The 13,383-nt window shown below is 36.5% G+C and overlaps 1 protein-coding gene across 1 annotated transcript in view; it reads right to left on the bottom strand.

Moving 5' to 3' along the window:
* lrp1ab (low density lipoprotein receptor-related protein 1Ab) overlaps nucleotides 1-13,383 on the bottom strand; it is a 119,152-nt gene that overhangs the window by 89,880 nt on the left and 15,889 nt on the right. Inside the window, exon 2 of the mRNA XM_084427645.1 lies at nucleotides 7,406-7,528. Coding sequence (XP_084283771.1) covers nucleotides 7,406-7,528 — 123 coding nt within the window. The remainder of the gene's footprint in view (nucleotides 1-7,405; nucleotides 7,529-13,383) is intronic.

Below are 13,383 nucleotides of genomic sequence, written 5' to 3'. Positions count from 1 at the left end.
CTAAATGCCATTTTTATCAAGCTCATATATTTAAGTTCAGTAATTTCACTTAAATGCCAATGCAAATTACCTATTAATGGTCATTTAAGTGAAATTACTGAACTTAAATATACAAGCTTGATAAAACTGATCATTCTAGAAGAAAATTTCAGATGGCATTTAGAGGCTTTTGCATCTGAACTCTTCATATATATGTTAATACAAATAATAATAGTAATCATTATTATTGCTATTTTACTACGTATATTATTATTAATTAATATAAATAGTTATTTCAACTCAAGGTATTGATAAAAATGAACAAAATGACTATGCCGAACACACATCTTTAAATCTTCAATTCCACACGCATAGAGCGCTACCTTCACATTTAGACATGATGCAACAGTTGACTTTTACTACAGGTGCATTATAAATTGTGATAGATAACATCAACATACCCTTCCCAATCTTCTTTCTGTTTTTGAAGGAGAGAGAGAGAACAGGAGTTCCTCAGTGCTCTTGTCTCTTATCGCAGTGCTTTTATAATGATATACTGACCTACTTAAAGATATAAACAAGACCTACATTGGGCGCCAGGTTTGTTGAAAAAAACTGATTTACACCCAGAGAGAAAGTGAGAGAGAAACAAAAGAGAGAGAATGAAAAAGAGGGAGAGATGTATGTGCTCTGGCAGCATGACATTGGTGGGAACTCAGTCTGTTAGTTACAAATTAACCTGAACTAGAAAGAGCGTACACAAGGAAAGCCTTCAAACACACACCTTATGAGCACAAGACAAGTCTCAACTGAACCCTGAGCTACAGCCACCAGACTTGGCCCGAATGGAACGAGTATGTTTGTTTCAAAAACAGAACAATTGATAAACAAGTTTCTGCAACCCATCTCATTTCATCAATTCAATCCTCTCGAGTCAAATATATGTGGGGTTACATCCGGCAGACACCGCCTAGTGAATTCACAAAGGCTCTAATAACAAAATGACAGTTAAGACCAGGATTAGATGTGACACGAACTCAAAAATGTATATACAGTACATTCTCATTTGAAATGCTCTTGAATTTTAAGTGTTGGAAATGGCTTTAACAAAGAGGATTAAGTGTGTAACGTGTGTAATTGGCAGAAACAGATCATGATAAATCAAAAGGTCAGAGCTTCAGTCTAATGAAAAGCCCCCTTTGTGTGTTCAGCCAAACTGCATTAGCGCCCTTGAAATGATATTAGTGGCGCTTTTTGAGCGACAGATGGTGGGATCGCAACACAAAGTTTATTTGAGGGTGGAAAATTCTTTGATGTTTACGTGCTTTGAGGACATCGTTCACAAACGCCCAGGAGCTACTCTGTGTTAGACGTCCAAATGATGGGCCGCACATTTGGAGGAGTCCTGTGTGAATTTCTCATCAAAGCCCTTAAACTACAGATGGACATATTGTGGAATTCTCTTCTCTTGGAAGAGGCTTGATGAAACTTCATGAAACTTGATGGGAAAAGTTTTTTTGGGAAAAGAGGTATTGGAGTACCATGTCAGTAAAATGGTATGTGAATATCGTAAACATTTAGTCTCAAAGTACACATATATATTTATATTTCAAAGTGCCACGGTATTAACACCAGACTGTACCATGATGGTACCCCACAGTACTTTTTTTGTAAGGGAAGCTGTGCATTCTGTCAATTCATTTAGCAGAGAAGCTAAATTTAGCTTTACAAAAAAGTGCCAGAGAATTACCATGAATTTTGGACAAAAAAAACAACAACATGTGGTGGTACCATGGTACAGTACTAGTATTAGATGTGAGTGTGTACTGTATGTAAAAGTATGGGACTATATGGCATATTTCCTATATGGTTCTACAATAGTATACATCCAAAATACTATAGTAGTACGTTGCACCATGCCCAAAAAGTTAGTTGATATGATACTTTAAAAGTATGTTTCTGTAAATGTGGTTTCTTGGATATGTAATGTAATGTAATGTAATGTACTTTATTTATATAGCACCTTACATCGACCGATAGGTGAACCAAGGTGCTTTACAACAGATTAAACAACAATTTAAAACAACACACCGAAAAACAAGTACAGTAATAAATGAGAGAATAAAAAAATACAGTAAAAATAGAATAAAAATAAATATAAAAGTGCCACCACACTACTGGGTACTAAAAGCCATTTTAAAAAGATGCGTTTTAAGTCTTGATTTAAAAAGGCCCAGGTCAGTAACGATACGCATCTCACTGGGGAGCTTATTCCAGAGCTTAGGTCCAGAAACTGAAAAAGCGCGGTCTCCACAGTGTTTAAGTTTTGACCTGGGCACTTCCAACATAAGTTGATTGGACGACCTCAAAGTCTGTGATATGTAAGATGGAGCGAGGCCGTTAAAAGCTTTAAAAACAAACAATAAAATGTTATAATGAATTCTAAAATGTACCGGGAGTCAATGGAGGGAATAAAGAATCGGAGTTATGTGCTCTCGTTTTTTAGTGCTCGTTAACAGACGGGCAGCTGCATTTTGGACAAGTTGAAGACGGCCAACAGAGGCCTGGGAGACACCAATATACAGGGCATTGCAGTATATGAACATTGGTACTACCATTGTTTCTTTCTGAAGTACCTAAGAATACCATGGTATTGAAGTATAGTTACTATACAGTAGTATAAATCAAAGTACCACAGTATTACCATCACATACCATCAAACTGTGCATTTCTTTAATTAATTGAGCAGATTCACAGATAAAAAAGATTTCGGTTTCAAACAAAATCATTGAACGAAATATCAAGATGCGGCTCATTGCTGAACAACTTTACTGCAATTAGTTTAATTTATCACCTGAGAAGACATTCAAGGTCAACATGAACAACATACAGAGATCAAACAACTTAATTAAAGTGCCGAAACTTTTTTTACGGGTAAATGAAAACTGTCATTTAGGTTTAAAAAAAATTTGGTGCATCATTAGTTTTACCATAAGATACCATGGGTCACTTACTCCCAGTACTTTTTGTTTGAAAGGATAGTAAAAATAAAATCTTAAAGTGGTCACTGGATGCAAAATTCACTTTTAAATGGTGTTTGCATATAAATGTGTCTTTGCAGTGTGTGGACACAACCACTATACAATGAAAAGGCAGCACTTTACGCATATTGTGTCGACACGCCCCACGGAAGAGAGGGGTGGGGTGAGCAGTTGCTCATTATCATTTAAAGAGACATGCACCGAAACGGGTCACTGTGAACAGAGCTGTTTTCGAGGAGGTAAAAAGGGTAGGGATGCACCGAATATTCGGCCACCGAAAATTTTCGGCCGAAAATGGCCCAAAAGTGCATTTTCGGTTATCGGCCGAAAGACTTTTATCACCGAAACAATACGGCCGAAATGTTGTGATGACGCAAACAGCAGACACCGCGACCTGCACGTGCTTGTCTGAAGCAACATTACATATCTGCGGTGTGGACGTATTTAAATATATCTAAGAGTGACCCACGGACAGCGATTTTCAAAACACAGACATCCCAAGTCTTCCGGAAGTTCCGGGAGTCTCCTGCGTATTGATACCGGCTCCCTAATGCCCGCAAATTAGTTTAAATCTCCCGGAATCGCGAGCGAGCATGAGCGCGCATACGTAGCGCGCGCGGCAGAGAGAGGGAGCGAGAGACCTTTGTGTGTGTGCAGAGCAGCCGTCATTTCTCAGAGGTTTACCTGAGCTGTTTATGGTTTTTGCAACTCACGTCCATGAGCATATAACTGCAGATATTATTTTGGGCTATGGCAGTATTGACCTAAATGCACTTTGTTTTTATGAGAGAACATTTCATTTTTAAACCTTTCTCCAGGCCAGTAGGCTTTTACATTATTATTTAATGTACACATGAGTGGGGTCAAGTTAAACATTTAATTTTATACTTTGCAAATGCTAAATAAATATTTGCATAAAATTTTAATGGATTTATTCTTTGAAACTTTAATATTAATTTATGCAATTGCAATGCCTTGATTTTAGTAAACTTAGTACACAGTCATAGCCATAAATGCAATGGTACTAACAATAATTGGCATAATTTCTTTCGGTGTTTCGGTTTTCGGTTTTCGGCCTTGGTTTCCTCTTTTTCGGTTTTCGGTTTCGGCCAAGAATTTTCATTTCGGTGCATCCCTAAAAAAGGGTGTTGTTTTACACAACCATTGAGGAATTTTAACCAAAGTATGTTACAAACTTTACATGAAGACCCTAAAGAATCATACCAACTTGTGGAAAATGGGCATCCAATAACCCCTTTAAGAGAAACATCAACGCTTAAATAAAAATAAAAATAAAAATAAGAGAATTCCACAATTTCCACCAAGAAATTTGTATAATAAAGAGAGGCTAAATAAATCAAATCCATTAGGTGTAAACACGGACTAGTGAACATTACAAAGAAAGCATGTTTGCAGTTTGTTTGTCAGCCTGTGAGGATTAAAAGGCGGTTGCAATTACAGCACAGAAGGTCATACGTAAACACTTAACTAGCTCTGTCTGTTCCCCTGCTGGACAGTAAAGCACTACCCAAATGCTGATGGTGAAACCATCATGGCTGCCTGCTGTGAGGGTGTCTGGCTCGTGTGACAGATGTAAAGTAAGGTGCGGTACAACCGGCTTCATTAGGCCTGCGTGTGTGTTAACATTTAGGAGCTGGTCAGTGCTAAATATAAAGAGCTGGGCTCCTGTTTTTGCGTTTGAGAAGAGCTCACATCACAGGACTGTGTGCAGTCAGCCAGACTAAACAGAGCAGTTTAATTAGTGCCATCGCTCAGAAGAGACACACAGAACATCCTTCAAACACACACTTTGTAGTCTGTGTTTGGCGTTAACCACCATTTGGTCGCCTACATAACACTATGCATACATGTTGATCGAGATATATATATATATATATATATATATATATATATATATATATATATATATATATATATATATATATATATATATATATATATATATCTCTCAATAAATGGTCACAGCTATTCAGAAGAGATGGTCAATCATAAAAACACTTGAAAATGAAAATCACAACTGCATGATATACTGGTACCATATCAGTCATCCGTCGATATCACAGATTTTATAATTTATCAGATCTTTAGCAGATATTGGATATTTAATGCAGTCATCTAATACTTACTACAATTTAATCTTTAAAAACACAATTTAATTTTATAATTAATATTTTATAGGGGTGTAACAACATATCGTGTTGGGGGTGTATCGTGGATAGTGACAATATGTATTGTGGATAGTTCACCCAAAATAAAAATTACTGTGTGAGAAAAAATTTCAAGTTTACAGAGTTTTAGTGTCAGCACTACATTAAACTACTATATATAATGTTGAATATAATGTATAATAATGTAATGGGGGAATATACAGCGGGGGAAATAAGTATTGAACACGTCATCATTTTTCTCAGTAAATATATTTCCAAAGGTGCTATTGACATGAAATTTTCACCAGATGTTGGTAACAAACCAAGTAAGCCATACATACAAAGAAACAAACAAAAATAAGTTCAGAAATTAAGTTATGTGTAATAATGTGAAATGACACAGGGAAAAAGTATTGAACACATGAAGAAAGGGAGGCGCAAAAAGGCATGGAAAGCCAAGACAACTGCTGAAAACTTACAGTAATTAAAAAGCAATCCAGCCCCCTGTCAGTGGAAATTAATAACAGCTGGTTCAGTCCCAAATGATGGCCTACAAAAAGGTCTCATTGCCAAGGTGTCACACAAGACACATCTCATGATGGGTAAAAGCGAAGAGCTGTCTCAAGACCTTCACAACCTAATTGTTGCAAAACATAATGATGGCATTGGTTATAGGCGCCATTCTAAGCTTCTGAGTGTTCCAGTGAGCACTTTTGGGGCCATAATACGGAAGTGGAAAGACAATAATTTCACCATAAATTTGCCTCGACCAGTGAAAAGAATAATCAGAAGAGTTGTTATTATTACACATAACTTAATTTCTGAACTTATTTTTGTTTGTTTCTTTGTATGTATGGCTTACTTGGGTTGTTACCAACATCTGGTGAAAATTTCATGTCAATAGCACCTTTGGAAATATATTTACTGAGAAAAATGATGACGTGTTCAATACTTATTTCCCCCGCTGTTTGTGGGTCCTGATAATGCCAAATGTCTTATGTTACCAGTAAAAAGTGGCCGACAATATTTTAAACATATCTAGCCAGTGACAGAGTGAAAGCATATTCATCTGAAATAATTCTGTATTTCCAGCTTCAGAATAATTAATATTTTTATTCTGGTGTCACTATTGTCCTGTGCATTGGGTTTCCAGCACCAAGTCCAAGCCTATTCATTTACACCCACAATGTAACACCAAATTTAGCATTTTAATCAACAGTAAATTTTTTTACTTGCCGTCCAATTCATCAGAGAGCCATTTCCGTGCTTCATGTTAAAAAGTTATTAAGCACAATAAGCTGTGAAAATGAACTCAATGCTGTGCTCGCGCTGACTGACACACTGCTGAAGCGCGTGCGCAGAAAGCCACGTCTCAGTCTCACGTCAGACAGCATGTGATTGCCAATTCAGTTCTCTTTCACGTCTTATTGCACTTGAACAGTCGAATATACACACATTTGTCAAAATGCCTATCATGTGGAGTATTCATGTAAACACAATTGGTCATGTCTCAATTAAAAGTAAACAGATGAGTGTAAACCGGATGTGTATCAGTATAATGGATCCGTGCATTCGGTCAGCCTAATAAACTTACTGCTCTTCACTGAATCACTTTTTGTAGCTTCATTAAGAATACATTTATATTTCATTCATACAGTGAAGACTATGCGGTATTTTATCTTTACATTTGATTATTCAATTTCTGTACAATTTCTAAGTACATGTTAAATAAACCTATTGTACATGAAACACTTAATTTGTTTAATTCATATTTTTGGTTTTATTGTATATGTCCTTATAATATTTTTTTATTGTGTTTGTAATCAGCTTTTTTGTTCTTATTTTTACTAACAAAAATAAAACAAAATGACAAAAATAACTATCGTTATCTATATTGTTATCGTGAAATAAAATGTTTCATGTTGTGAAATAAAATTGTCATATCGCCCATCCGTAGCAGGACATGTTCTTCATTTCAAAAACAACTAGGCAAAGCGTAGCAGATCATACAGGTTTTGATATGAGTTTTTAAAACTATTTTTAACTTGACACAAAAAAACAAGTATCTGAGAATTTTTCTAGGACTGGTTTCAGTTTATAACGTTGCAAAACAAGCCAAAATATTTCAGCTCTGCCATGATCACGCTTATCATATCATCTCTTTATGTCATGATATCATCCCATTCACGTCTGAGGCAGATAAACCAGTTTACTCACAGATATCCGCGGCTTCATCAGACCCGTCTGGACAGTCTTTCTCTCCATCACAGCGCCAGCCTTTGGAGATGCAGGTTACCTGGTCTTTACACACAAACTGCTTCGGACTGCATGTCTTTGGAGCTGGAACAGAGAAATACATTCCAAGCATGAAATACATCACTCAGACCAATTATTCTAACAACATGTGATCATTTTGAGTTGAATAAGCAATACGCTTAATATTATTTCAAACAATCAAAGCAAATGTATATGAAAATTGCAAAATCGAAGCATTTTCACAAGTGGTCTCAGGCTTTTGGATCTTATGTATAAAATGAGCAAAAATCAGTCATCATCCAGCATCTAGCCAATGAACAACCCATATGGGTCAACCACTAAATGCTTCTGCAATAAGAAGTCCATTTTTTTGTTGAGGAGAACATTTAGATGTACCACTTATGAAATAAGCAAATGTGACAGGACAAAACTTTTAGAAGAAAAACCTTGTGGATGTGGTCGCAGGCTTTGCTGAAAAACTACCATTCCTCATGCCAAAGTTGACTGGTTTCAACACAGAAACACAGCAGGGTCATGCCAAGTTCACAACTGTGCTTTTTATTCCAAGAAAACTCATTCGGCCGTAATATTAAACCACTTATTTCAGCATAGGTGCTTTATGTTTGTTTATTTCCCAAGTGCTGCCCACAAACAGTGCTTTACTTTTGCTCTTTATAACCTGAGAGATGTTTTTTCTCGACGTGTGGACAGAGATCTTTTCACTGTCGGTGGTAGGGCGAAGTATGCGTCAGTTCTGACTAACTCCGGAGAGAGCCCGACAATGAGAAGAGTATTTTTGCTCAGTCAGTCTGATGAGATTGTTGAGGTAAACCGCAGAACCGCCTCAGGACTGTGGGTAATCTGGCCCTGCCCCACTGCTGACACTAGTCCACTCAGCTAGAAGTCAGAGATCCTCAGCAAAACCGCTGCTGTATTTAAACCATTCTCAGTCTGTCAGTCCCCCAGTAAAACACTGCAGCTTCAATACCTCCTGTGGGTGCGGCCCACTTGCATATACAACTGACCACAGGCCTTTTCCAAATACAATATTCAGACAAAACTGCTAAATGGAAATTTTTTAAAACAATCATCCTTACAAGCCTTGCATGTGTTTTAAGCTATTCTTTAAGCTCACAATTTTTCAATCTTTTAACATTACTCAATTTCTAAATTGTACATTTATGTATTTTCTCTGAAAATCTCTGATTCGGTCAGAGTAACCTAAATATCTTCAAATCACTTTCATTTATATGCACTAATCTATCAACACAGATGAATGTATAAGTAGGCAACCATCAGTGTTTATTACTTAACACATGAGGGACTAAGAAAACATTTCTTAGTAATCAAGGAAAATCACTGAAACCTATTTTTGAATCGATTTATTGAAAAAGACAGAAACTCAGACTTATGGGGCAGTTTTACTAATCAAATAACAGCGGCATTTTTAAATCAACAACAAAATCATTTTGAAATTTGAATGCACTATATCAGCAAGACCTATTTTAAGCACAGAGCTCCAAACACAAATCTACAAAAATAGCCATTAATAGGGACATCAAGGCATACTTTTTGATTTTAATTGGTCAATGTTCTACTAAAACAGTCTTGACTAAAATTACTGTAGCGGTGTACACTGTATCTCAAGTAGCAGTTGAGTACAGAAGTAGAACAGCAGTAACTATCTGATTGAGATTCTCTGCAGGACCTTCCCTCTCTAACACATACAGTACCTCTCTGCACACTTGGCAGGAGGAGAGGTGTTTTGGGAAAGGGAACCAGGGGAAAAGCTGCAAGGGGGAGAAGATGTGACTGCAATCACAAGAGAGAAGAGGGATGTGCACAGTATCAGTCACGTGTCTATACATATCTGAAAGTGCTAAGAAAGCTGGACCGTTGCCTCCATTCTCAGTCCATCACTTCTCAAACTGTCTGTCAACAGTTTGGTCACTTTGGTGAAAGATGATATCCCCATGGACAAGAGAGGATAGAGACAAAGTGGGTGAAATTACGAAGAGAATTAAGCTATCTAGTGAAATGGGTATTTCTGACCATCTTTAGATTTGTTCTACAACATATTTAGCTCATCTGCCTTCTAAAGCGGTTTCCTAATTCTAATGGAAATGACTCATTCAGAAGGTTCCACATAGGCAGCAACCTTTTAGCACGTCACATGAAATGCAATGGATACTCTATTCCTAAATGGTCCAGTAGAGTTTGAAGTTAGCATGTTGCTAAGCTAACAAAGTTACAGTAATACGCGCAACAACACAAATATTAGGTCAAATAGCCTGATGTGCGAGACTTGCGGTGGGCTCAGAGAAATGTCCACTCGTAAGTAGAGCTGCACGATTCAGGATAAATTGAGAATCACAATTTTGGTTTTAAATAGAGATTGCGATTCTCCCACGATTCTGAACAGACAACTAAACAAAATATGTAATTTACTAGAGGTCCTGATAAAATGTTATTTGCTGAAGTCTATTAAAATATGTAATTAACTGATTGATTTATAAAAAAATGTAATCTGTTTGAATGAATGATTCAATGACTCACTCATAAATACTTCACTTGTTTCATTACTGGATGAATCAGCGTTTTTTGAACGAATTTCTTGAATAAATGATTCAATGATAAATAAAAAGTTTTAACAGTCACTTGTTGCAACCTAGTGGCAAAACGATGTAATCGTTATTTGAGGCCCAAATTACTTTCAAAAGGTAAACTTTTATCCCAGTTCTTCTGTGATAAAGCATTGATTGTCTGTGATTTTACCATTCACGTTGATAATACAAATGATATGTTAGGGGCTGCGTTTACAGATTTATTAAACTCCTTTGGGGTCAAGCAAAACGTAACTAGACCCACTCATCATTTGAAATCATACACAAGATTTAATTATATCGCATGGAATCAATCCTACCGCAAAGTGATGATGTCACTGTGATCACTCCCTTGTAACTTTCATACTGCTGAAATGTGCCATGTCTGCCGAGTTATCGGCCAGGTAAAACAATTCTGCCAAATACTATAGATAGATCTGTCTCAGCTGCTCAGTGTACCCAAACACACAAATGAACTAAAGGACAAGACTAGCTCTAGGGGCACCATTTTCTCTAGTACATTAGAAACCATTGCACCGATCAGATTAAAAAAGGTCAGAGAGAAAAGTAATGCACCATGGTACAACAGTGCTACACACACTATCAAGAGAGAAACTTGTAATCTAGAGCGTAAATGGAAACAAACTCATTTAGAGGTCTTTAGAATTACGTGGAAAGACAGCACTTCCTGTTATAAAAAGGCCCCAAAAGCAGCCAGGGCCGAGCATCTCTGCAAACTAATAGAAAATAACCAAAATGTTTAGGCTATTTAGTACAGTGGCTAGAGTAACAAATAAACAGACATCACCTGAACAAAATATTTCATAACAGTTTAGAAGTAATGACTACACGAATTTCTTCACTTCAGAAATGCAATTGTAAATGTACAACCTTTGACAGTGTTTTATGATTCAGCCTCAATTATCGCCACTCAAGAACAATTGCAGTGCTTTTACAACTACAGGACGGGAATAGCTAAATAAACGTATCATTGCATCTAAACTAACAAAATGTTTATTAGATCCAATACCCACTAAACTACTGAAAGAGTGTATACCTGTAGTAGAAGAGCCTCTTCTCAATATTAACTCGTCTTTATCTCTAGGTCATGTCCCAAGACCATTCAAGCTGGCAGTTATTAAGCCTCTCATTAAGAAACCACAATTAGATCCAAATTAATTAGCAAATTACAGACCCATTAGTATTACCCAAGTAGTTTCCGCTCAATTGTGCTTTTTTGCACACAAAAAAATTATATCTATGAAAAATTTCAGTCTGGATTCAGGCCCCATCATAGCACAGAAACTGCGCTTGTTAAAATTACAAATGACTTGCACTTCTAGCTTCTGACCAAAGCTGTGTCTCAATACTAGTTTTACTTGATCTTAGTGCTGCGTTTGACACTATAGATCATAAAATACTCTTAGATTGACTACAAAAATACACTGGTATTCAAGGACAGGCATTAAGGTGGTTTAGATCGTACCTATCACTATCAGACAGTTTCCATTTTGTCTTTTTAAAACAGGGAAAAATCTAAGATAACATCAGTAAATTATGGAGTACCGCAAGGATCTGTGTTAGGCCCTCTGCTATTTTCAATATATATATGCTGCCACTTGGTAATATTGGAATTAGTTTCTACAGTTATGCCGATTATATTTATTTTTATAATCAATTTTGTTATTTAGTTATATATTTCATCACGACCAGATGAAATCTCTAAATTATCCAAGTTGACAGAGTGTGTTAAAGATATAAAATATTGGATAATTTTCTTCTATTCAATTCAGATAAGACTGAGGTATTACTTATTGGACCAAAAACCTGTACACAACACAGAATCTCTTAGAAGATAATTTGCATTTAGAAGGATGTACTGTTACATCATCCTCTACAGTTAAAGACCTGGGCAACTTGTCTTTCGAAAATCATATTTCATATTTTACAAAAACAGCCTTCTTCCATCTCAGAAACATCGCTAAGCTCCGAAACATGCTATCTGTTTCCGATGCAGAAAAGTTAGTTCATGCATTCATGACCTCTACTAAGACCATTACTAGCTGGTTGTCCTGCATCCTCAATAAACAAGCTACAATTAGTTCAAAATCAGCTGCTAAAGTTCTTACAAGGTCAAGAAAATATGATCATATAACACCAATTTTATCATCTCTACACAGGATAAGTTCCATATCGATTACAAAGTATTACTACTGACCTTTAAGACCCTAAACGGTTTAGGTTCTGTGTATTTAACTGATCTTCTATTGCCCTACAATCCATCACGTTCTTTAAGATCACAAAACTCATGGCTTCTGGTAGTACCTAGGATATCTAAGTCCGCTAAAAGGAGGGAGAGCGTTTTCAGATTTGTCTCCTAAACTCTGGAATAGCCTTCCTGATAATGTTTGGGGCTCTCCCAGTTTAAATCTAGATTAAAGACGCATCTCTTTCATTTGGGAAAGTAGTCAGAATAACCTGGTTTCCCATGGTTATTGCTACATGGATTCTGTTATCCAATTCATTTGATCATCATTTTAAACATCATAAACTTTAGCATATAAAAAAAAGACATCTCTTTAGCCAAGCATTCACATAATGCACCTCTCATAACCTTATACTCTAGTTACATCTCTACAGACTTTGTAATATTTCCACACAAATTACATTTTGGGAAATTATTGCAATAGCCTTGAATACAAATTCTAAATAGCTCCTTGAATTTAAGTTATTTTCATCATCTGTTTAAAAAAAATATATAGGCTACTACTATATATAGCATTTTTTTTTCATATCGGACCATGGCTTATTACATTTTAAGCCTTTATCGTCCGATTCTGATGTCTTGATGATAATATCATGCTTCCCTAATATAACCACTATCTCAGTCTCGACACGTCAACCATCTTGGAGTAAAAACTAAAAGTATGACTGAAAGAAACATTTAGCAACAGTCTAGCTCATATTAACAACATACAAAAAAACGATTGCAAAAAACGCACAAAAGGACACAAGAACGAGTTCTGCGAACAACCCCATACAATTTGGCCAAAAGGGGATCTTCAAAGCAACTACCTATACCACACACAAGAAAGTACTTGAAACCTTGCTGTGAGTTCTCCTTCAGGACCGCTCACAGGATCCAATAAACACAAGGCATGTCAACATCCAGGACTTTTTATCCGTTCCCAAACAAGCTTGTAGAACTATGCTTTGTTCCAGTGCACCAGTTAAGCTCTCAGAGATCCGGTCAGCAGCATTAGGAGGATGATAGATACAAAGTGGAAAGTGCATATAAAACTTTACAAGCCCTGAATAGAAGTTCAGGAGAGGAAG

The sequence above is a fragment of the Rutilus rutilus genome, assembly GCF_951802725.1.
Source record: "Rutilus rutilus genome assembly, chromosome: 13".
Classification (NCBI taxonomy): Eukaryota; Metazoa; Chordata; class Actinopteri; order Cypriniformes; family Leuciscidae; genus Rutilus; species Rutilus rutilus.
The sequence above is the reverse complement of the archived record's forward strand: the minus strand, read 5'-3'. Positions and strand labels throughout refer to the sequence as shown.